General features: G+C 30.6%; 1 protein-coding gene across 2 annotated transcripts; it reads right to left on the bottom strand.

The window, feature by feature from the left end:
* Positions 1-2,736: 2,736 nt before the first annotated feature.
* LOC120086981 (uncharacterized) lies at positions 2,737-6,292 on the bottom strand. Of its 2 annotated transcripts, none has more exons than XM_039043820.2 (3): positions 6,174-6,292; positions 5,976-6,031; positions 2,737-4,643 (listed from the first exon to the last, which is right to left on the bottom strand). In XM_039043820.2, the coding sequence occupies exon 3, from the start codon at positions 4,600-4,602 to the stop codon at positions 3,076-3,078; it is 1,527 nt and encodes a 508-aa protein (XP_038899748.2). In that variant the 5' UTR covers positions 4,603-4,643; positions 5,976-6,031; positions 6,174-6,292; the 3' UTR covers positions 2,737-3,075. The 2 variants fall into 2 exon arrangements, with proteins under 2 accessions (XP_038899748.2, XP_038899755.2); XM_039043827.2 differs by having other exon boundaries at positions 6,179-6,290.
* Between the last annotated feature and the right edge of the window lie 20,154 nt (positions 6,293-26,446).

Genomic DNA, 26,446 nt, shown 5'->3' with positions numbered 1-26,446 from the left:
AAAGAAGTTTCTTATAAGCATTAGTTTTGTTTTCTTAGGTAAATCGATTAGGTAACAAATCGATTTAGAGATTTAAGTGATGAAAGTATTAGTAATGAGAGGATTCTTCTACACTAACTACATTATAGGAAATTCTTACTATCCATTTCTACAAATAGGAGAGAAGAATGTAAAGAAAAGAAGGAGACAAGATGGTGAGATATTTTTTCATTCTAAGAGAAATTAAATAAAATTTGATTGAAAAACTTAAGTTAATGGGTGAAGGTAGATTTAATATATATCATCTAATATTCTTTCTCGCTACAAATATGAAGAAAACTCAACAAGTGAAAATCAATATTAATTGGTAGAAGAAATAATATTGTAGGAATTTAAACACATGACCTCCTAGACTGATTGTTCTAATACCATCTTCAATTATGGATTGACCCAAAAATTTAAACTAATATGTGAAGGCAAATTTAATATCACATCATCGAACAAAATCTTATGACTCAACCAATAGGAAAGTATTTTTTTTTCTTTTATACGTTTGAATTTTTAACCTTTAAAAAAGTAAATAATATTTTAATTAATTGAAATGACACTCAAATCAATTATCAAGGCTTGTTTGATGATAATATGATTTTTTTTAAAATTAAGCCTATAAATATTAGTTGGACTTATTGATTTCTTTGTTTTGTAGTCTACATTTTAAGAGTATTTTTAAAATCCAAGTCAAGTTTTGAAAACTTAAAAAAAAAAAAAAAAAAAATTAGAAACTTGTTATTATTTTTAGATTTTGATTAAAAATTCATTTATTAACTTAACGAAGATGAAAATCATTTTAAAAAATTATGAGAAAACAAATATAATTTTAAAAATAAAAAATAAAATAATTATCAAATCAAGCTTAATTTTTTTTTTTTTTTGGTTATAATTTTCTTACGTTTTTTATTGATAAATAATTTATGAGCTAGACTACAAAAATGTATTTACAAAATTTTGAATTTTGAATTTTGTGCGTAAAAGATGAAATACATATTTAAAAGAAAGATTGGGGTTTGTGGAAATTCTAATAATGTGGGTGACAAGTGGATAGATAAGTATGATTAAAATGATAGAAGGGAAAAGCAATAACCTTTCCAAGCGATGAAGGGTCGCGGCCTCACGTTGCCGCATCCTCTCATCAAACCGCCCGCCGCCTAACATGCGGCCTCTCCAAACCTAAAACATGTGGCCGACCCTCTCTGCTGTGCTCTCTATTAATCTTCTATGCCCACCGTTTACTTCTTTTTTCCCCCTTTATTAATTATTTTTTTATTTTTTTAAAAAATAACCATATATTTATAATTTTTATATTTGTTCGTTTTTGGTTTTCAATATTTGAGCTTTGGTCCTTGTCGAGGGGTACGGCCCAAAATCGCAAAATCCTACCCTACTTGTTGCCTTCCTTTGAATATTATTTGTTCAATTTTATAATGTCTTTGTAATGATTCATCTCAAGGAAAAAAAAAAAATCTATGGATTTAAGTGGGGGAATTCAATTTTAGTTTCTTCAAAAATGAGATTTTGGCTTTATTACTAAACAACTCCTTCTATGTATCAAGGCTTTGGAAGGGTTGTCAATCAAACTATCCAAATTGACTAATCTTTCCTTTTCTAATTGAGAGGTGACTGAAACAAAGAACTTGATAGATCTCACTCTTGTGCTCGTTAAACTCTTGGTGTCATCTTTTTTTGTTTTTGTAATTGATCATGTAATCTTGCTGTCCATTCTCCTACACGAATTGTTGGTGGTATTTTTGTTCTCCGAGTTTTTCCTTCTGCTGAGATTAGGTACATGCTTGTTGATAAGCTGATTACTCTAGCTGGATGTCCTCTATTCTTTGTGAGGACCTTTCTTGTTGTTAGTTGGTCTTTAATAGTTATTTAAAAGAAGAAAAGAACCTTCTAAGATGTATTTTTTCGTTTGGTTCATGGTTAAATTTTTTAGTACAACAAATGGAAGTAGGAAGAATTGAACATTCGATTTTAAAGGAAGTAATACGTGTCAATTTTAGCTAAGCTATAATCATTTTGATATTAGATCATTGAATTTTGAATCATGTAGGCTGTATTAATTAATTTTTGGTTGAAATAGTGAAATGCTTTGTTTTATTTGTTGACCTTTTTTAGGCTGATTATTTGATGACTTTTGAGATATTTATTAGTTTGGTTTATGGATGATCTTTTAATTTATCGAAGTTTAAAGTTTCAATTGGATGAAATAAGAGAACTTTTTAAAGAGATAATACTACAAACCAACTTTTGTTTTGCTTTTTGGTACAAAATCCACTAAAATGAAATCAACCAAGATGAACAATGAACCAAAGTTAACTGGAGTAAAAGTGTTAAATCTCATAAATAGTCTTTATGGTTTGATAAAATCTCATAAATAATTCCTATAGTTTGATAAAATCATCAAAAATAATTCCTAGTATAAGAATTATTTATGAAGATTATATCAAATTATAAAAAATAAACTATATATTAATTATATATTATAGGAACTAAATTCTAATTTTCTTTGAATAAACTAAATTTACAATTTAATTGGAGTTTAATGTATACATAGGTATCCATCAAATTCTATAATTTCTTTCCTACTTCAAAATATTTCGTCCTTATTAACTCCCAACACAAGGTTTTTTTTAAAGATTGAATGGAGAATCGATCTTTTAACTTCAAGGTTGATACGTATAAGTACTATACGAGTTGAGTTAAAAGAAGGAACATATATTGATCTTAAAACCTGAGTGAAAAGTAATTTACAGAGACAGAGATCTCCAAAAGAAGATCATGAGGTAAAGGGACTTACAGTGACAGGTTCCATATGTTAAAAGAAAAAAGAGGACAAAGAACATGCTGGAGGAAGAAAAAACAGCAACCAGCCACTGCCATACTCTACTTTCTAAAACTAAGCGGCAGGCAGCATCCACAACAAACTTGGCTTCTTTTTCCTTTTTCCTTTTTCTTATTTATTTTGGGGATATTTGACAAGTTAATGATACAGAATGGTTACAAAGGCAGCTATATCTGATCATCATCACCATTTTAGCCACCCAATGCAGCCAGGAACTTTCGCTTGCTTGTTGGATCTTCATGCAAGACCACAACGTCGTTTACTTTGTCAAACAACTCCTCCAATCCACGAACACCGAGGCTCTGGAAGTCCAAGCCTTTCTTGTATCGCTGTAGGTATATTGCCTCAAAACATCCTAAGAAGATTCTACATGAATAGCTAACTAGAATCTCCTGTAGCTCATGTTTGAACTGCTCGATACAGCGTTCTTCGTTGTTTCTGCATTGACCTGCTGATGTCTGATCCGTTTTTCCTACACCTTTCTTCTCATCGTGTTCTTCGAGAACCACTCTTTCTTCATCTGAGTATTCTTCTGATGAGCCCATGCCTGGAGTAACATCGGCAGTCTCCTCCAAAGTACCCTTACCTTTCTTATTTTCTTTCCTTGATAATATCAAAGGTGGGGCACTTGGGCATGATCTCGAGTTTCGAATGTAGACAGATTTCTTGTTGCCTTTGCCCTCCACAACAAGGGCATCTCCCATCTTCTTAAAAAGATTCACAAGCTTGAGTCCGGGTTCGGATGTGTACAGTGGCCTTCCGAAGACTCTCTGGTACTCAGCACGAACCTTCGTGACGGGTAAGCATCCTCCAGAAAGTTCTAGCAACTTAACCAACTGTCCCTTCAGAACATTTAAGTCTCCTGTCTGCGGCCACCAAGCAGACTCATTCTGGTCTCCAGATGAAACAACACCCGTTGGAACCTCGTTCAAACCACATGGGAGACTCTGTGACCTCAAAGTTGGAGGTACGCTAGGAACTGTCAAATTACTATTGTATTCAGATAGAGAATGAGATACTACTGAAAAATCCCTCACGTTGTAATAGCTCTGAGACACCCCTCTATAGACAATAGCTTCCTCTTCATTTTGGCCATCCAGATCGTCATTAATATGGCATCCCTTGAGATATCCAGAAATTTCGGCTGCTCCACCACGGGAAGTCAACGCTTTGGGGGCAAGTGCAAAGCCTTCACCACGAGCCACGGTGGGCCAGTCCCAAACGTACTTTCCCGCATTGCAGAGGGCAGATGAAACACCCACACCAGAAGGGATGACAAGTATCACATTATAACCTCGTTGACCTAAAATGTGAAGTGCTGGAGCAAAATCGACATCTCCAGATATGAGCATTATGGATGATGGAGGAGGGTTATCAAGGGCAAAGAGAAACATATCGACCAATATAGCCTTGTCGGCAGCATCCTTCCGACCATTTGGCACGTCAATTAGTTTTACTCCCGTTCTCTGACACCCTTCTCTCAGTCGTCTAGGAAAGGCATTGAAATCTCCATATGCAGAAAACATCATTACTGCTCCTTTTATTACAGGGTGCACACGCAAAGCCATTCTTATATTACCAGCTACATCCTCAGGGCGGACATCACTGGGAACCGGGCAATTCTCAATATCCCACAGGATGGCCACTGGACCATCTGGAGAACTTCGAGTTTGCTGATTAGGAGAAGCCTGAGAAACGTTCCTGTTTAAGTCTTCCATTTAGATTTTCCTTTGCTCCAACAATTCAGATTAAGCGAGCACTGTTTTTGACACATTTAGACAAGCCAAGTTATTATTTTCCTTCAGAATCAAATGTTCTTAAGAGGGTTGACTAAATATAATGCACCAGAAGAAAAGATGGAACATCAGAAAGTGCCAAACTAGAAGTTATTCTTTTCCCTTTTCTTTCCTTTGCTAGGAAGTTTAGTACAAATTTCAAGAAAACAATTAATCCAACAAATATTGAAATTCAAAGTCACAGTCACCGAACCAGAACTACCCTGAACAATTGAATTAAACTGGTACGTGGATTTGCTACATAAGTACCCAAGTACATGGACTTGCATATATAAGATTATGGATTTGTTAAATCCTGCAGATTACATAAATGCAAACTAGTGAAACTCGCATTTTATACTACATTCTAACTTTTACAAACCCTCAAAAACTAAACTACATATAGGTAATACAGACTCAAATTTCTCATTATTCGTTCATATGCAATATGCACAATCCAAACACAAATCGCATACACTCACAGCCTTCCCAACCCCAAATTTCAGAAACCGAAATTATTAAACCATGAGCCAAACATTCTTTAGGGTTTAAACACCACACCATGTAGAGCACATAATGGGGGAAATTGCACATTGCATTACTATGCAAAATAGGTAAGCAGGCAACGAAAACTAAATACACTGTGCTGAAAATGGATACATTGCGCTGAGAGGTTGGCTTCTTCTTGTGTATTAGCAACTGCCTGAGCCATTTGGCCAGAATCTTCCTAACAGTTTATGCTTAAGGCTTGGTGAATTACATCTACCTATTCTCATGATTCCTATTTAATAATCTGAAACCCAAATCAGCCACTTCAATGAAATATAGCTTTCAAATTGTTGATCCACTCGTATGACAGCCAAGAAACAGAACAAAATTTTCAAACTTGGGACTTGGAGAAAAAAACTACAATTGACTGTCCATCAAACTATTGTCAGTTTATTGCAGCTAAACATTTTGATCTGCACCAATTAAACTGTTTACTAGACATATCAAAATTGAAAGAATAGGGTAGAATTAGAAGATATTTCGTTGGACAGTATCTCGAAATCTCCAGCAAGATTTTCAAATACACAAAACCAAGACTAACAGCATTCCCAAAGCCCCATGAAAGCAGCTTCGTGGAGGGAAAAGAAAACGACAGAACAAATGAAACCGAGTTCATAGGTTAACCTATCCGATGATTTCCAAAATACAGACAACTCGAGCATCAAATTGAACACAACAATAACCAGAAAAAGTGATACCCAACCAGAATCAAGCGATAATTTCCATTGAACTACACGATTAGCACAAAAAACCCAATAAAAATGTACCTCGTAATGATGCAAAAGGACCTCAGCGTAAGAGCAACCTCAGCTTCACTAAGATCCTGAAGAACAGAAAACAGAGTTCGTAAGAGATCTGAACGTAATCTTAAAGTTGCAGAAGATCCGTTGGATAAACGAATTGAAGAAAAATGAGGAAAAGCAGGGGTCAGATAGAGAGAGGGAGATGAAGAGTGCGGTGTGTACCTGACCTGAAGACGAAGAAAAGGAGCTTCTGGAGAGAGAAAGTTTCGATTTTTATCTTCGACAAAAAAATCAGATTGTGGGTTTCTTAAGTTATTACTCATGGAACTCAAATTTTCCACACAGCTTTCCTTTTTATTCTTTTTCTTTTCCTTTTTTTTCTTTTTTCTTTTCTTTTTTTCTTTTTTTCTTTTTTTCTTTTTTTTTCTATTTTTTCTTTTTTTTTCTCCTTTTTCCTTTTACTTTATCAATTTCTATATCTATGATATATTTTTATCCATTTATATCATAGATAAACACGGATAGACTTCTATCGTTCATCAATGATAGATTTGTATCAATTTTTATCCCTTATAATCACAACTATAATTAAATTTTACTATTTGTATAAATATTTTTCCTTATTTTTCTACTTTTGAAAATCTACTATTTATGTATGGATGTTATTTTGGCTAAATTATTATTCTTGTTATTTTTAAATCTCTTTTGATATGTCCATATTGTTTTAACATTCACCATTAATCTTTTATAAATATTTTAAAACTACTATAAAATATAAATTCATTAAAAATTTGAGACTAATTGAGATGTGGAATGATAGAATAGTATGGTGACGTTTCAGGTTCAGTTTCCACTCTAGATGATCATCTAATTGTTTAAAGTCTCAGATTTAGTCCATCAATTTTAATCACTGATTTATGCATGACAAATATTATATTGTAACATTTTTTTTTTTTTTTTTTGTGATCACTAAACATATTTATAATGTCAAGTGAGCTAATTTCTTTTTTGGCATATTGTAATAGTTTGTTATATGGTTGGGATTTGAAACTTTTCTATTTTGTACAAAATAAACCACACCATTATTATTTGATAATTCATTCCTAGAGTTTAGACATTTGATTTAACTGTCACATTTTGAGCCAAATTTTTAATTTAATATCACTCAAATAATTGTCAGAATTGTTTCTCTTTTCGACATATTATTTGAGTTTACTTTTAATAATGGCAATATTTTTTAACACAATTAGAAAGCATATAGATTGTCTGACATAACACAATTCAATTGATATAAAATATATACGATTCATTAAAAAGTTAGAAGTTTAAATCTTTTATATTGTACTATTTTTAACAGTAGAAAAATCCAACCTCTAATAAGAGGATTGATAGTATAAATTTTGTGGCAATTGACCTGTGTTTATGTCGTCTCATTTTGCATGTTGTTGAATTAAGAAAACACGTTAGCATCTGTAATTTATATGTTAATATTATTACACCAATCGCTTGAATAATTAAATGTATTTTAAAATAATGGTATAAGTACATGAATGAAATAAAAACGTTACCATTTTTTTCTTTTGTATTAAATTGTATTTGCAGTTTATTTCCCTTTTTTTTAAAGTAAAACAATAGTAAGAGTGAGAATCAAATCATCTACTTTTGTACGGGTAATTAAGGTCTTGTAATTATATTGACAGTTCATGTCATAATTAAATTATATTTTAATTATATTTTCTTAATAATTTTTTTTAATTCATATAATATTGAATTCGATGGTAAAATATTATTCTCATAAATCCCACCATGCGACAGATTTTAACATTTTCAATCCATTGTAAATCTTGTATAAATTTTGCCCATATGGCCACATAACTAGAACCATTGCATTGCAAATTAGGCCATATTTATTTCATGGAACATAATCCATTAATAATAATATAAAAAGTGGATTCTAATTGATTGTATTTATCGTTGTTTACCCGTGTTTCATTATCGTAATGGATTGTGGAGCTCGCCTCCAAATCTATAATCAAATCACACATTCTAATAAGAAACGAATAGTGCTCAATTTGATTATACTTGAAAATTATGTAGGTACCATTACCTTTACTGTTATCATTATCGTTATCGTTATCATTAACATTACAAATATTGTTACTGTAATGGTGTGAGAATTATGAATATGTCACATTTACTGTTTTCTTTAGCATTACTGCTTAGGGTCAATTGTAATGATAACAATAAATGTGACAGATTCATAAACTAAGTAAAACACAATCTAATTACGTTTTCAATTCAGATTGATTACAATTGATCTATCAATGAAATTTCATTACGATTACACCAATTTTCATTACTGTTGATAAACCTAGCCTAACTATGAAAAATTTGGACCTACAATCCATAGATAAAAAGAAAAATTAAAATACAAGGAAGAAACTATCATCCTTTTGACTCTTCAAAAATAAATAAATAAATTTATAAATATTACTGCACCGTTTTAGGATGGTAAAAAGTTGTTTTTTTGTTTTTAAAATTTTACAAATAATTCAAATGTTTGTTTAGAGAAGATGAACATCATGATTAAGAAATTGTGGAAAAACAAGAACAGGTTTTAAAAATAAAAGATCAACCAAATAGTTATCAAAGAGGGCCTAACCATTTTATACATGAGACTAATATAATATGTATGTTTTAATTTTAAAACGTATCTGCTGTGAGCTTTCATAATATTGTATAAATTGTGAGCTTTAGAAAACGTGCTTAATGGGTTTTTAAACTTCAATTTTGTATTTGGTTTTCTTCTAAAATTTTAATATTGTTGCTAATAGATCATTAATTTGTTCAGCATTTTTAAAATTTGGTACCACATTAGATAAAGTAATTGAAAATTTATGATATTATTAATACAAATTTCATTTTACGTTGATAAAGATATTAACTTTTTAAAATGTTATGTATCAGATTTATTAGACAAAAAATGTACTTTTTGTCTCTTATTTCTTTAGCTTCATTACATTTTCTTTTTCTTTTTTAACACAACTTTTACTCTTTATTTTCATTTTACTCTTTAAAATTTTAACCATTTACATCAAAATGTTTTTTTAACAAAATAAAAATCTAGATTAAATTTTATCATTATAAAACCAAAAACTAAAAACGAAGTAGTTATTAATGCGGTCTAAAATTTTATTTCTTATTTTCATTTTTACTCTTTAGATTTATATTTACTCTATAGTAAGAATTTACATCCAAATCTTTTTTTTTTAACAAATAAAAGTTTAGATTAAATTTTGGTTGTTAGAAAACTAAAAACAACAAATGAAATGGATTAATGAAATGGTTATTAATCGAAGTTTAACTTTTACTCTTTATTTTCATTTTTCTTTTTTAACACAATTTTTATTCTTTTCTATCATTTATAATAGTTTATAAACTTTAAGTTGAAGTGATGAGATTTTATTATAAAATATATAATTTTCTATGTATCTTATCACATATTCAATTTTATTTGGTTGTTATCAATTATTATTAAGTAAAATACTTTGTTCTAAAAAAATACTAATTAAAAATAGAAACAATATTATCATACATCATAACGACAAAAGTTAGTAACAATGTACGTCAAAATAATTTTTTTTTTTTAACAAAATAAAAGTATAGATTGATATATTTGTTAGTTGATGCTAAAAAACTATGAAGCACAAATACATATATAGATACATCTACACGCTACGGATATGATCAGATATAGCGATTCGTCAATTTCTAAAAAACTAAGATACGGATACGTCTAAGGATACTTCACTTTTTTATATATTTTTTAATATATATATTTCTAAAAAAAACGAGTATACTGATACGTTGAAGATACATTTTTTTCTTTAAAAAAGTCTAGGATATAGATAAATTTAACATACAAGTTAATAACAATAGCACAAAATAGAATACAAACACTGAAATACAATATAAAAAAACATCTAAGATGTTGAAGTACAATAGTTAATATAATGTAATAGAAAAATGACTCATATTGCAAAGAAGAAGATTAGAGAGAGAAGTATGAAGATAAACGAATAACTTATTGTTGAAAACATCCAAATAGTTTATATTTTTGTGGATTTTGTGGAGACTCAAATGTGAAGATGGAGATTAGATATTTCTAGTCTATGGTTTGGTCCGTTATTTATTTATTTTTCGAACTCGAGTAGTGAACTTTTTTAATAGGTTGCCTAATTTTAGATTGGGAAAGATTAGATGAGTTACTTGTCTTTTTTCTTAAAAAAAGTACGTATAGAAATAGATACGTCAAATCGTGTGTCATATACATATTTGTGAAGTATCTAAAAATATTGGTATCCGATACGTGTCTGATACTGATTTTTACCTAAGTATAAAATAGGAATGATGTAGCTGTTAACTAAATTTTAAAAAGAATACTTGAATACTACAAAAGAAAATCCTACAAAAAATAAAAGCAAAAAAATTGGGGAGAGAGAGCTAATAAAGTATTAAAAAATATTTAAAAAACCAAAATAAAGAAAAAGGAGAAGAGATACTGATGGAAAATGGAGAAAGGGGTGTTATTTCCTTCTAGAACTCAAAAAAAAAAAAAATGGAGGCGATGACTACTTCTAGAGTTGGGAAAAACTTAGAAGCTTAAAGAAGAAAGGGAAAAAAACATTGGAAGCGATGTTACTGTTAATGAAATTAAAAACAAAAATTACTTGAATGCTGCAACGAAATATATACAAAAAAAAAATTGGGAAAAGCAAGATTAAAAAAAAAAAAACAAAAAGAATGGAGACATCTAATGAAAAATGCAAGGTTTAATGTAATGATCCGAGTTTAGGAGGGGTACATGAATGAATCTGAATGAGAGGGATCTGAGAACATGAAAGTATAGTTAGGAAAAGCTTAAAATAATTAAAAGTTACCACCTATACCAACAAGGTGCACATTTCTTTTCGATGGCTCAATCATAAGAACTTCATATCAGATATCACATCTGAATGAGAGGGATCTTGAGTATCGAATATGGATATCTTCAATAATTCAATGAAAAAGTTTTTCGTTTATCTTCATATTTCTCCCTCTAATCTTCTTCTTCTTCTTTGCAATATGAGTCACTTTTCTATTGCATTTTATTAACTATTGTAATTCAACATCTTAGATATTGTTTTTTTTTTTTTTTTATTGTATTTCAGTGTTTGTATTCCATTTTGTATTGTATTCTATTTTGTGCTATTGTTATTAACTTGTATGTTAAATATATCTATCTCCTAGATATTTTTAAAGAAAAAAAAATGTATCTTCAACGTATCAGTATCCTCGTTTTTTAGAAATGTATATATTAAAAAATATATATAGAAAAATGACGCAGCCTTAGACATATCCCTATCACAGTTTTTTTGAAAATTGGCAAATCATCGTATCCGTATCGTGTAGCCGTAGCTGTATCGGTACTTAATAGGTTGTTTATTTTATAAATTACAATTGAGTTAGAAGATTGATGATAACTGAATTTAGATTTAGATTCAAATCATAAATAAATTATTTAAATAAATTTTTTAGTTCTTTATTTATGAAATTACCTAATATATCCTAATAACCATCAACTAAAATGGGTAAAAGGAAAAATTAAAAGTTTCTTTGGATGTCCAACCCACATGTTGCACAAGCAAAATTTTATTTTTAAACTTGTGTTTTGTGAGCTCAAAATGTTGACGTATGTGTTTAGCCCAATTGAGATTAAATCGGTTTATTTGTCTTGAAAACTTGGGTTTTTTTCTCTAAGATGAGCTGATCTAATAAAAAGAAGAAAGTTGAAAAAACTCAGAAAAAGAAAGGAAAAAAAAAACAAGAAAACAGAGAGAAACAGGGAGAGAAGTTAGGGTTGGCAATTCCTACAGGGCCAAGTCCTCGCGGGTACCCACCTCAATGGGGACAAGGAATCCCTAACTTAACCGAGGATGGAGATCAAATTAAGGACACAAAACGGGTCCCCGATTGGGGGCAGTGAGAGTATCCCCACATCGTCTCCGACCTCAATACAACTGTCACAGTGCAGTTTGATGTTTCAGAGACAACTTTCACAAACTTGTCGATTGGCGGAGTTTCAACCTTTGAATTTTGCTGATTTTTTGCCAACCCGTTGGAGACACATAGGACCTCATTTTGAATGGTTGAATCGTTGTTTAAGCTCTAGTTTGTTTATAGTCGCTATTGAATAGAAAAACTAGGTGATATTTTCATTCTTTTTATCTCTCAAGTATCGATCTATTATGTGTGAATTTATTGGTGGGTTGTGATTCTTTGTATGATATATTTGGGTTCTTTCTCCCTCAATTTTATCATATAAGAGAAGGTGACAAGGGTGGACTTCTCACAAGTCCCGTGGTTTTTACTCTTCACATTGAAAGGGTTTCCACGTATAATGCATATGTGTTATTTGCTTTTAGTCTTCTAGAATTTTCTGGTTGGTTTATTGTTGTCCATTATTGGTTGATTGCTTGGTGATTAATTTGTGGTGTACTGGAGTACTATTGTTTGGTTAATTATCTTGGAGGTGATCCTAGTGAGTTTTTGATATATTATTTGGCTTCCATCATTTAGATGATGATGATGATGATGATGATGATAAAGGTAAGGCTGGAGATGGGGATAAGGAATTCCCCATCTTCGTCTCCGTTTAGCCAATAGGGAGAAACTCTCCTCTCTCTGATCTTTTCCATTCCCCTTTTATAATCGGGGGAGAGGTGAGTTCCTGTAGGTTAATTACATGTTTAATGTTGAAGGACCATCATGTCAATATCTTATTAGACAGGGTGTTTGTCAGTGTCTGGGTATTTCTTCATTATCCTAATGAGTGCAATTAAGTTCGATTTGAGATTAATTGTCTAGACGTTATTCAAATTTTAAATTAGATCGATGAAAATCACACTGCTATCAAGACCGTCATGAAGGTCTTTCGATTAATTAGCTTTTTTTAGCAAAGATGCAATGTTTCTGTCACATCAATCAATTGCAAACTAATGTTACTGATGGTTAGCTCATTTAGTGATGGTTATAATATGTTCAACATGTTAACTAACATATTTTCCTAAATGGACTCTCAACTTGATGATGATAATGCTCATTCTCTTATTCTTGCCAACTTCCTTGTATTTCTAAAAAAATGTATTTTTAAAATAATGACATGAAATCTAGAAAAAAAAATAATTATTTTAAATGATAAAATTTCTGAAAATATTTTCAAATATAACAAAATATCGCTGTCTATCCGTGATAGATATCTATCACTGATATTGACTAATATCTATTGTAGTTTATAACTGATAGATAGAAAAATTTTGTTATATTTATAAATAAATTGTCTCATTTTCCTTTATTTAAAAACAATCCTAAAAATAATTACTCAATCATATAAATATTATAATTTGATTTATATATATGAGTCGAATTGTTTACTAATGAAAAAGGGAGCACAAATGTGAAGTTGACTAGGCAACCTAAATCACACGTAATTGGTTACGTAATGAAAAGTCTAAAACTTAAAAATATAATTCATCATTGATAAATATCATCACAATAAAATTTAGAGAGTGTTTGGCTCACCAACATGAGTTTAGTTGAGTTAGTATTATATATTAACTCAATGTTTGGCCAACCAACTTTAAATGTTGGTAGAATTGAGTTGGTATATTTTACCAACTCACCCTAATTCATCTCAACTCTCTATTCTTCCAATATTTTCAATGGCTCCACTCATCGCCCATTGTCGACAACTATCGCTTCCACACTCCGGAAACCAACTTCAAGTTTCAACAACCACCTCCAATGACAACTCTGACGACTGACTTCGACGACCAATTCCGGGCTCTGACAACCACCTCTGATGACAACTCCGACGACCACTTTCACATGACCAACTTTGAGGACCAATTTTGGGTTCCAGCAACCCTCTTCGACAACAAACTTTAGTGGCCAATCCCGATAACCACCTTCATAGGCTTTGATAACCACCTCCAACTAAAAACTCCAACAAAAATTATCTTTGACGATCAACTTTGATGACCACTTTCGAGCGAGCAACTCCGACAAACCACTTTCATTGACAACTCCGGTGACTTAACTTCAATGACAACTTTGCGTGGCCAACTCCGACGACCAATTTTGAGTTTCGGCAACCATCTCCGACAACAAACTTCGATGACTAACTTCGACAACCACCTTCCTAGGCTTCGACAACTATCTTCGATTGCAAACTCCGACGAAAATCACCCTTGATGATCAACTACAATGACCACATTCAAGTGAGCAACTACGACAACCAATTCCAATACCAACTTCAAGCTCCGACAACCACCTCCGACTACAAACTTCAACGAAAATCATCTTGGATGATCAACTTCGACAATCACCTTCACGCGACTAACTCCGATGGCCAACTTCGGCGACTAACTTAATACCACCTTCACACAGCCAACTTCAGGCTTCGACAACCACCTCCGACTATAAACTCCAACAAAAATCAATTAAGGTCAACAATTACTTTCGACTATTATAAAACCGATAACTGCTAAAGTATGTTGTAGGGTTGTTGATTATATAAATAATATTATGTTGTCTACATTAAGTATAATACTTATACGTAAAAATTTTAAAATATATTTTTATTTAATTGAATTCACATATCAAATGAGTGTTAGTAAAATTTTGAAAAGTATGTAATATATAATTTAACAGGAAAAAAACCATAAAATGAATTTTTTTCTAGAATATTTTATGGCAAGAAATAGTGAAAAATGGAAATTTGTTTTCTGATGATCTTTTAAATTTGGAGGAATTGAAAGTGAAATTGTTGAATAAATGTGGTGGCATTCCATTGATTGCTAAGATGATGGGGGAGATTCATTTAAAAACAGTAATGAGACAAAGTAAAAATACAGAGCAACAACAATAAGAAGAAGAAAAAGAAGAAGATGATGATGAAATTCATGGAAAAATTATGAATAAAAAGTTTTTTTTATTTCTTTTTGGTTTCTTATTTCATTTAACTATATTCTTGCAAAAAATGTAGTGAGTTAATCGTTATTCATTACCCAAAAAGAAAGAAAGAAAGAAAAACTTTAAAAATTAAAAGAAAAAAATTACAATCCATAATATTCAACACAAAAATTGGTAGAATTATTGAATAAAAAATTTTAAAACGAAAATAGTCATCATAAAAACAGATTATTTAGGTCTATTTCCTAACTATTTTATTTTTTGTTTTTGTTTTTGAAAATTAAGCTATGGACATTATTTCTACTTCCAAAATTTCTTCATTTATTATCTACTTTTCACCAATGGTTTAAAAAAAATCAAGCCAAATTTCGAGAACTAAAAAAAAGTAGCTTTCAAAAAGTTGTTTTTATTTTTGAAATTTGATCAAGAATTCAACCATTGTATTCATTAAAGATACAAATCATTGTAAAAAAATGTTGATGAAATAGGTTTAATTTTCAAAAACCAAAAACCAAATGGTTACCAAATGGGGCCTTAGAGTTCAAAAAACTGCACCACCCTAGACATATGAATTCAACCTTATACCTCATACACAAACATATGAACTCAGACCAGATAACTCTATATCCTAAACACAGACATATGAACTCCACAGATATCTAAAATTCACAGACATATAAACCTCAGATATCATATCTCAACTCAACACTTCAAATAGCTTCTTACTGGTATTTTATATTATTAATTACCATCCTAATAAAAAACGGATTAATCAGTATGATCTAATCTTATTCTGATTAGTTACCATTTGTTGATGTCAAATAAATTGCTAAAATTAAAAACATTGTCTATCGAATAAAACAAATTAAGAGTTTATTTGAGTTATTGTTATTTTAGTTAAAAACTAGGCAAGTATACTATAATGAGCCAATGCAAATTTTGATTCAATATAACTACAATATCTGGATGAGGAAATCAAATTTTTGACCTCGAGATTGATAGTGCAACTTTTATGTCAGTTGAACTGTGCTCATTTGACACTGTCTTTGATTCAATACAATTGTCATTAATGAGTTTTTTTTTTTAGATAGATATTTTGTAACATTGCTAACATTCCTATCATGATTGATTTCATTCTTATTGATTTTCATTATGACCCATTGTCATTGTCATTCTCATTTGGCATAAGTTAACGATGTCTGAATAACTCAGAGATAAACATAAATGATTAAATTATAGATTTAGTCACTAAACTTTTATGCTTGTGTTTAATAAACCCTTAAACTTTAAAAATGTCAAATTGATTCAAGAAAATTCTCTCCTGTGTTTAATAGATCCTTAACATATCTAATATTATTTAAAATGAACGATTCTATTAGATATAATATTGAATTTTGTACCAAATAAGCTATTATAATCTCAATCTTATGTTACAAGAGCTTTGTAAATGTTTTTAAATATTGAATAGGTCAAAAGACTAATTAAATATGAAATAAAGTTTAAAGACATTTTCAAAACTTAGAGACACAAACTTAAAACTTAAAAAAATAAAATAAAATAAAATAAACTTTTAACCCAAAGAAAATTGATGCCAAATGTTTAAATATTAATGTAATTTATCGAAAGTTTAAAGACTTATTACATTTTTCAAAGTTTTCATTGAGGGAAGTACTCCATTACTTGTTTGACCAAATGAGTTTCTTAAACTCAATGTGACCCATGGAGTGGTGGATTCATAATTTTTGTTGCTTAGTTTAAAGGTTTGCAAAATTATTAAAATGAATCCAAAAAATTTAAATTATAAATTTAGTTCATGAACTTTTAACTTTGTGTCTTATAAATCATTAAACTTGAAAAATGTCTAATAGGCCTCCAAATTTGAATTTTAAATAATATTATTTAAATAAATATTGATAAAAATTGGGTGGAAGACAAAGTAATATAAAAAATAAGGGGGCGTTTGGGCCCCTTATTTATAGTTGGGCGAACGTTTGGGCTCTAACTAAAATAGTTGGAGCCCAAATCTCACTTAAGCGCTCGATTATTTTGGTCTGTTTCCTTACTCTCCCTTATTTTCCTTACTCCGATTAACACTCGATATTTTCATGCCTGCCAATATGAATTTACTCGATCCTCGGTGGCTCATCACACCTTCCTCGATGGCTCGTCACACGTTCCTCGATGTATGACCACTCGATACGGCTGCAATCGACACGTGTATACTCAATCATATCAACGTCACACTTGATACTCGATTACTTTATACTCGATTATTTGGAATTATCCATGTCATTCGATACATGGTGAATTTCAAATCGATTTCTTGAAATGTGAAGTAATTTTATACTCGATAACATTAACTATATAGATGGTTGATTTACATGTACTATATACTTGATTCATGTTACACGATACTCGACAATACTCGATAAATATCGACTATATCGATGATTGATTTACATGTACTATATACACGGTGTAATGTAGAGACGTTCTGATAAATACTCAATACATAGTCACTCAATACTCGATACTCGTTAAGATATACTATTTACACGATACTCGACAATAATCGAAAAACATTGACTATGTAGATGGTTGATTACTATACACTCGGTGCATGTTACACGATACTCGACAATACTAAAAAAATTGGTGACTATACAGATGGTATAAATTTACAAATAGTGTTAAAATTCACATGGAAAATCCTAATAAAAATAATATCAGATTTACAAATAATGTCAAAATTCACATAGATAGTATAAAAATTCACATAAACAATACCAAAATAATGTGAAAATTTACACAGACAAATTGATCTGCTCTAATAAAAAAAAAAAAAAAAAAAAAAATCTGCCCATAACTCGGAAAAAAATTCAATTTCATCACCTACTATTTTAGTTGCTATAATTCAAGATACATAAAACTTTTTGAATATTTCAATTTGGCTATATATTTTTAGCCACCGATAACAATTTCTCCAAAAAAAAATTCTTCCTTATTTGGACTTGAGTCCCATAATTGATAGTAGGGGCATGCGGCCTTCTTTGAGACTTGTCATACTTTTAGTCTTAAAAATTTTAATTTGGAAAAAATGTCATTTGTAGTTCTCCAATAATTTTTCATATAAAGATTAGATCGATAATTAATATTATGTGATTAAGGATTTTTCTGAACCCTAAATCAAATAAAATACTTGATCCAAGCTAATGAGTTGTAGTATGTTGGAGTATATATTATAGAATTTAATATTAAATGTAATAGATTTAGCTTATGTTATATTTTAGATACTATTTAGTTTAGTTTAATGTATATGTAAAAGCTCATTGGATCTTAGGTTCTCTTGTATTTAAACTAGCTTTCATTTTACTTGTAAGAGAATAGTTGAGAAACCCTAATCTAATTCTCTAAAGCCAATGTTTATCGAGTATTGTCGAGTATCGTGTAACGAGTATCGTGTATATATCTTAACGAGTATTGAATATCAGTGACTATGTATCGAGTATTTTTCAGAACGTCTCTATATTACACTGAGTATATAGTACATGTAAATCAATCATCTATATAGTCAATGTTATTGAGTATAAAATTACTTCACATTTCAAGATATCGATTTGAAATTCACCATGTATCGAGTGACATGAATAATTCAAAACAATCGAGTATAAAGTGATCGAGCATCAAGTATGACGTGGATATGGTCGAGTATACACGTGTCAATTGCAGTCGTATCGAGTGACCATGAAGCTGGGTATTAAATGACCTTCAAACGAGTTTTGAATTCAAAATAATCGAGTATAAAGCAATTGAGCATCGAGTATGACGTTGATATGATCGAGTATACACGTGACGATTTTAGTTGTATTGAGTGATCATGAAGTTGGGTATCGAGTGACCTTCAAGCGGGTTATGAATTCAAAATAATCGAGTATAAAGTAATCGAGCATCGAGTATGACGTTGATATGATCGAGTATACACGTGTCAATTGTAGCCGTGTCTAGTGACCATGAAGCTGGGTATCGAGTGACCATGCATCAAGGAACGTGTGACGAGCCATCAAGGATCGAGTAAATTCGTATTGGCAGGTGCGGGGGTTGATTCTTAGGGGCGAATCGGTAAAATCACATGCTTATAACGTAAGCAGAAGACCACTTTCTATTACTTTCTCTACAGGAGATCATTTTTCATTTGGGCCTTCCAAATGAGGCTATCCATACAAAAAACCCTTCATTTCATTTGTCCTTAGAAGTACAAAAAATCCTTAGATCAATTATATTGAGAGTTCAAATGAATGGACACAGTGGAGAGATGAACAGGCACATGATATATTTTTTTACTGGGATTTACGTAACAATAAGTAGTTCCATGCTTAGTTTGTGGCTTTTACAATGTACTTTTTTAATTTCACATATGCGATTTTGGAAATCAATTTCCAGATTTCTTAATATAATTAGATTTACTACCTTATACATTGTAAATAACACATCACATGATAATTTCTTTCTTTACTACTTAAATTGTACTATGGTGTATATGTAGCAGGATGACAAGTTCTTCTAGAGCTCCAAAGAACACTTGGACGAGGGTGGAAGAGTCGAAGCTGGTGGAATATTTGGTGACTTTGGTTGAATCTGGTGAATGGAGATCAGACAACGGGACCTTTCGCTCTGGGTACTTGGAACAGTTACAACGTATGCTGGCTGATAAGATACCTAACTGTAGAATACAAGGGACCCCTACTATAGATTATAGGGTAAGAAGCCTTAAAAGAACGTACCAAGCTATAACATAAATGCGAGGATCGACATGCAGCAGGTTCGGTTGGAACGAAGAATTCCAATGTATCACTGCGGAAAAAAAGACGTTCAATGGTTGGGTGAAGGTAAAATTTCATAAACATTTTTTTCCATTCATCGTCACCCATTGTATTGACAGTCATACTCTCCATGTAGAGCCATTTTGCAGCAAAAGGGCTTCTGAACAAGTCATTCCCATATTTTGATGACTTAGCCTACATCTTCAACAAGGATCGGGCAACTGGAGAAGGGGCAGAGACACCTGGTGACATGGCCTTAAATGTGCCAGGACGTATGCATGAAGGTGCTCCTATTGGCGATTCACAGAAATATGACCTGTCACAGGATGAATTTGATGGAATCTTGATTGCACTTGGTTCTAAAGGAGGTAATTCATCAAGGGGTAGTAAGAGAATGTGTTATGGATATCAGTCTAAGTTGGTTGATGTTTTTAAGAATGCAATGGACTTTGCAAATGACCAACTGAAATCCATTGCTGAATAGCCAAAAGAGCAGAGTGCAACAGAGGTTGAGCTACATGCCAAGGTTGTGAATGAACTTAACGATATTCCAGAACTGCAAACTCACAGTAGGTAAAGCTAATATCATATTCTGCAATGTGCATAATACAGAGAGTTTTTTTGTCTGTTCCAATGGATATGAAATTGGAGTATTGCGAGCTTCTTCTTCTAGACAATGCTTGACCAATTATTTTCATCACCTGCTTTTCCATATTTAATTTGGACATATCTAAATGATGCCTTGTACTTTATAATATCTTTTATGTTTCACTTCGTACTATTTCATGGACAAATGTGATTTGATTTTTTTTTTTTTTTTTTTTTTTTTGCTGTTTGTGAAATTTCTCTATCTCTACATACATTAATGTGTTGGACAATGATTAATATCCTTTGAAAAGAATGGAATTGTATTTGTTGTATGCTCACGCAGTTTGATACGTCAAATAAGGTTAAAATTGGTGGAATGAGGACAATGCAACGTTCAACACATTTTATACAAATTAGTGAAACAAACAATTTTATTTAGGTTCGTGAAAATATGATATTTCATTTAATTTTTTTCCTTTTATATACGGAAAAGTAGAATTAATTTTGATATATATTAAGATAACATGCATTTAATTTCCATATTGTTATATCCGACTATTATAATAATTTGCATCCCAAATATAGATTATTGTAATTCAGATTATAATAACCTGCACAATAAATACAGACTATTATATGACCTATAGAGAGAGGGTGGAGCATTCTACTACTGTGTCAATTGCCAAGTAGTCATTTTTTTTAGTTTAAATGACTATGTTCTTTACCAATATGAAAACACATCGAAGTTGAGGAGATGTACTGGACTTATGGTAAATTCTCCCTTGAATCCAAGATTAAAACACCAATTTTAAAAATCATCAATTTTTTTACTTATTAATTATTTACACTTCTTTAAAGAAATAGACATTTTTTTTTATTAAAAAAAAACCAACTTTAAAAAAAAAAAAAAAAAACTATATATGGAGTGAAGAAATCCACTATTGAATAAAGTGTAAATTTTTAAAAGTGTTTAATGAGTTTTCCAATTTCCAATTTTTTGTTTGATACGTGACGAATAGACCATTAACTTGGTCAACATTTGATAGCACGTTAGAGAACGTAGTTGAAAGCTCAAGGTATTATTTACTACAAAATTCAATTATATATCTAATAAAATTATTAATTATTGAAAATGTTAAATATATCTCAATTTTATTGGACAAATTTTTTTTGAAACTTAAAACTTTTAAAGTTGAGAAAATTTACTGGGGAGTGTTTGGAGTGAGAGTATAATTTACTATGAGTTATTATGAGTTTGGAAGACGGAATTCATCGCTCAATTCCGTTCCAAATAATTTAATCGTATCCACCAAGATATAATAGTAGTAGCACAAATCGAACACAAGAAACTTTGAATTTCTCACTTAAATAGTTTGCAGCCCAAAGGTATCCAAAGGGAGGTTTTGAAATTGTGTTTCTTGCAAATGAAATTAAATAGCATAAAATAAAGGCATAAATTAAAGTTGATGAAATTTATATAAGAAATCTAGCTTGGTTTATAATGGAATTTTCCTATTCAAAATATTTTATCATGAAATTCTCATTACCAAAATCAAATAATTATTTACACCTAACCAAACTAATTGAAAAAATCAATTAATTCATCCTAATCAATTAATTAGTCCAATTCGAATAGATGAAAAACATGCAATACCCTAATTGCATTAAGACTAAGGGATCGCTAAGTGGAATATTTAATTTTCAAGCACCTAATTAAATGCTCGTTTGATTCAATTCTAGGTTGGTTAGATCAATACTAATGATAATTGATTCGCAAGCCAACCTAACCTATTGCTTCCTACGGATTGACATATAATTAAGTGTTACGAATCATACATCAATCAAAAGTTGTATCATATAAATCCCCTAGCGAATGACAATATGATAAAATCTCATAAAAATAGAAGTGAATATGTCAATTACAATTTTCCGATTCGAAAACTCACAAATACATCAAAATAAGGAAAAGTCCTAAAAATCGAAGCTAGAGAATGATATCTTAGCCCTTAATCGACATGTCAATCAAGGAGGTATGAGTCGATTACATAAACTGAACAAAAAAGTAGCAAAAAATAGAGAGAGTGTCCAAAATTCGACTGGGATCCAAGAGTTGCTAGCCTAGGCAGCGAATTTTCTTTTTATAAAAATCGTGATGGCGTCACGATGCTCTATATGCTTTTCTCGAATAAAAGGCATTCTGCCTTTATGGCGACGTTATGAAGGTAGGGGCAAAACTAGTCTCTTTGGCCTTCTCTTTCCTGATTGATGTAATTAAACTTTGTTTTGACTCGTTTTAGCTCAATTTCGTTAATAACATTTAGTTCTACCCTCTATGTGCTCGAAACCTACAAAATAGTCAAATAAAGACATAAAATGTAAGAACAATCTTGAATTAAGCGGGACAAGATAACATGTTTTTAGTGCTATCAGAGTTTCCAATTCAGTATTTGATGACCCAATTTTATATGTCACATATATTTTATATCCATGTTCATCAACATGGTAATAGGCACTCAACCTTCATCATTATTGATACCCTCGTTTTCAACTTCGATCACATCCGACCACCACCTTCGACAGCCAACTTCGGTGACCTCTGCGCGGCGGCCACCTCCACCAACTTTAACAACCATAATTTTAAACTATTAATTCATAAAATTTTATTGTCACCCTTTATAATAATTTGACCTTAATAGAAAATACTTTTAGTGTATAAAAACCACACAAACTTGTAACTAAAATCACTTCCGAGAAAGATTTTTTGAAAAATATTTTTCTAAATTAATCCAAACAGAAGCTTATATCATGGTAAAAAGATAAGTGTGAACTGGAGTTTGGGAGGTGGAAAGAAATTATTGAACATATCTATCAAATAAAGGATTTGGATAGACGTTTATGTAATTTTTTATTATATAAGTGGACTTGGCCATTTATTAACCCATATCATATATAATTATCTTACATAAGATATAGCTCGATTGGAGAATATGGTCATGTGTTATATATTTTTGTGTCAACTATTTAATATGACTATTAATAGGGTCATTATAATACAATTATATTTTGAAGATATTCTACTTATAATATAAATCCAAATTTGTTTTGTTCAATTACATCCAATATAGTTTTGTTTAACTTAACTAGAAAAGTCAGATGCACAAATTTGTAGAATGATTCTTAAATTAAAAAAAAAAAAATTTGAAACGCATGATCCAAAAGTGAACCCTAAACTCCATTTCCTAAAACTCCCACAATAACATGTGTACTTTGAAAAAAAAAAATGCAACCATATTTTATTATATATATATATAGAGAGAGAATTATTGAATAAAAAAAATTTCAAACAAAAATAATCATTACAAAAATAGATTATTTATGTTAAAAAAAAAAAAAAACTATACCAGATACCTTTTACACGTGAACTTAATCCAACACCACGACACAAATTTCTTAATTCAGACAAAACAATTTTGCCCGAAATATAGACATATGAACTCCATATACGTATAAACTTCACGAACATCTGAACTCTAAATATATGAATTAAACTCCGTATCCCAAACCACTCTTTATTTTAAATTTTAAAATAAATATTTATAATAAATTAAGTTTAGACACTTCTACCATGGGAATCAAAACAGAGCTAAATCTATCATAATCTCAATTTTCTTAAAAAAATATCATCAATCTCATTTATATTATTTATCCCTTATTTCTTTGGCTCCATTATATTTTCTTTAATCATTTTTCAACCTTTAGTCATTATTTTCATTTTTCTTTTTTAGCACAACTTTTACTCTTTCCCACCATTCGTTATTGTTTATAAACTTTTAAGTTGATTTGATGAGAATTTATTACAAAATATATAATTTTCTTGTATCTCATCCTATAATGAATTGTATTTGGTTGTTGTTCCCACGAAATTTCAAGAGAAATTTATTTCGTGGAACTTGAACTTTGTATTTGTATTAATTTTGTGGAAAGTGAGTACAATCTCTAATACACAGTATTTTGATGCTTTCAAAATAAACTATAAACTTTAAGCTAATTGATCTTTTTGAACGATCGGCCTTTGGGCTTGTTGATCTTCTTGGAGGATCGGTCTTTGGACTTGTTGATTTTTTTGGATGATCGGCCTTAGGGCTTGTTGATCTTCTTGGAGGATTAGTGTTCGCACAAGGCTTCCGGAGAAACTTGTTTCGTGGAGTTGAACTTGAGTTGGTGTTGATGTTGAGGTTGATTTGATGCGATGTAGTCCGATCTCTAGTACTTGATCCTATGATTCTCTCTCGGTTGGGTGGATGCGCTTGACTTGAAGAAGGAAAGCACCGAACGTTCTTGTAGAAGTCTTGGAACAGTGTTTGTGTCTTCAAGGGTCTAGGAGTGCAGCTTCAAAAGGACTTCAGTAGACTGAAGTCTTGGAACAGTGTTTGTGTCTTCAAGGGTCTAGGCAAGACTTCGTTTGTGTCTTCAAGGGTCTAGGAGTGCAGCTTCAAAAGGACTTCAGGGGACTTCAGTCTTCAAGCATGGTTAGAATGGACTTCAGTCTTCAGATGTGGTCACTATAGAGAATTCCCTATATTCCCTATAAGCTCTCTGGAGTATAGAATTGCTGACCTCTACAAATGAAGAGAACTCCTCTATTTATAGAGTTTTATGCTAGAATTCATGGGCTTGGGCTTGGTCGGTCCACGGGCCTGACTAATTGGATTTGGGCCTTATTTGACATCTTGGTCAAATTAAGCCTATTTATGGGCTAAATTGGACTTTTAGCCCAAATAATAATATCAAATTGGACCGAATTAATTTTATTCAATCCAATGGTTACGAAGGAAACATGTGGCATCATCGAACTTCGTCAATTTATGTCTTCAACTTCAATTTGGGATAAATGTCAATTTCTAATTAGTCTTGAATTCAATTATTTAGAATTTCGTCCTTAATTTAGTAAATGACGTGGCAATTTGCGATCGGTTTAAAATTTCTCATTTAACAGGTGTTATCCATTAATGTCAAATGAAACACCTTTTCATATATATATATATATATATCAATTAAAATACAAACAATATTATCATACATCATAACAACAAAAGTTTTTTTTTTCTTATAACACATAGCGACAAAAGTTAGAAACAATTTACGTCAATTTTTTAAAAAATAAAACTTTAGATTGATATATTTTTAGTTGATGCTGACGTAAATGTTAAAATATAATTCATCATTAATAAATACTAATAAATATCACCACAATAAATATCATCATTAATAATAATTATTTTATATTAATATCATCATTAATAATTATTATTTTATATTAATAATTGCCATCATAATAAAAACTAGACTAATGTTTTTTTAATTTATGTAGTTTTATTCTGATTAGTTATTATTCGTTGATGCCAAATAAATTGCTAAAATTAAAAACATTGCTTTCTAATAAAATAAAGTAAAATTTTGTTGGAGTTATGGTTGGTTTTAGTTAAAAACTAGGTAAGTATATTATAAGAGCCCATGCAAGTTTGATTCAATATAATTATTATATGTGGGATGGAGAAGTCGAACTTTTGATATTGAGGTTGAAAGTATAAATTTGTTTACAGTTAAGATATACTCATTTTGTCTCTGACTCAATACAACTGTCAATAAACATAAATAAGTTTTTTTAGATCGATTCTTTTTAATGACACTAACATTCCTGTCATGATTGATCTCATTCTTGTTAACTTTCATTATAACTCGTTGTTGGTGTCATTCTCATTTGGCATAAGTTAATGATGTCTGAATAACTCACAAAATAAACATAAATGATAAAATTGTAGATTTAGTCACTAAACACATTCATGCTTGTATCTAATAAGTATCTAAACTTTAAAAATGTCAAATACATTCAATAACATTATGTTCTGTGTTCAATAGATTTTTAACATATATAACATTGTTTAAAATGAATGATTCCATTAGATGTAAAATTAAGGGAGATTTTCAAAAATAGAAAAATAAGTGAAAATATTTACATAAACTAGCAAAATTTTAATCTTTTTTTATAGAGACTGATAGAAGTCTACCAATATC

This window comes from Benincasa hispida, chromosome 1, assembly GCF_027475165.1.
Source record: "Benincasa hispida cultivar pf3 chromosome 1, pf3_genome.v1.1, whole genome shotgun sequence".
Classification (NCBI taxonomy): Eukaryota; Viridiplantae; Streptophyta; class Magnoliopsida; order Cucurbitales; family Cucurbitaceae; genus Benincasa; species Benincasa hispida.
The sequence above is the reverse complement of the archived record's forward strand: the minus strand, read 5'-3'. Positions and strand labels throughout refer to the sequence as shown.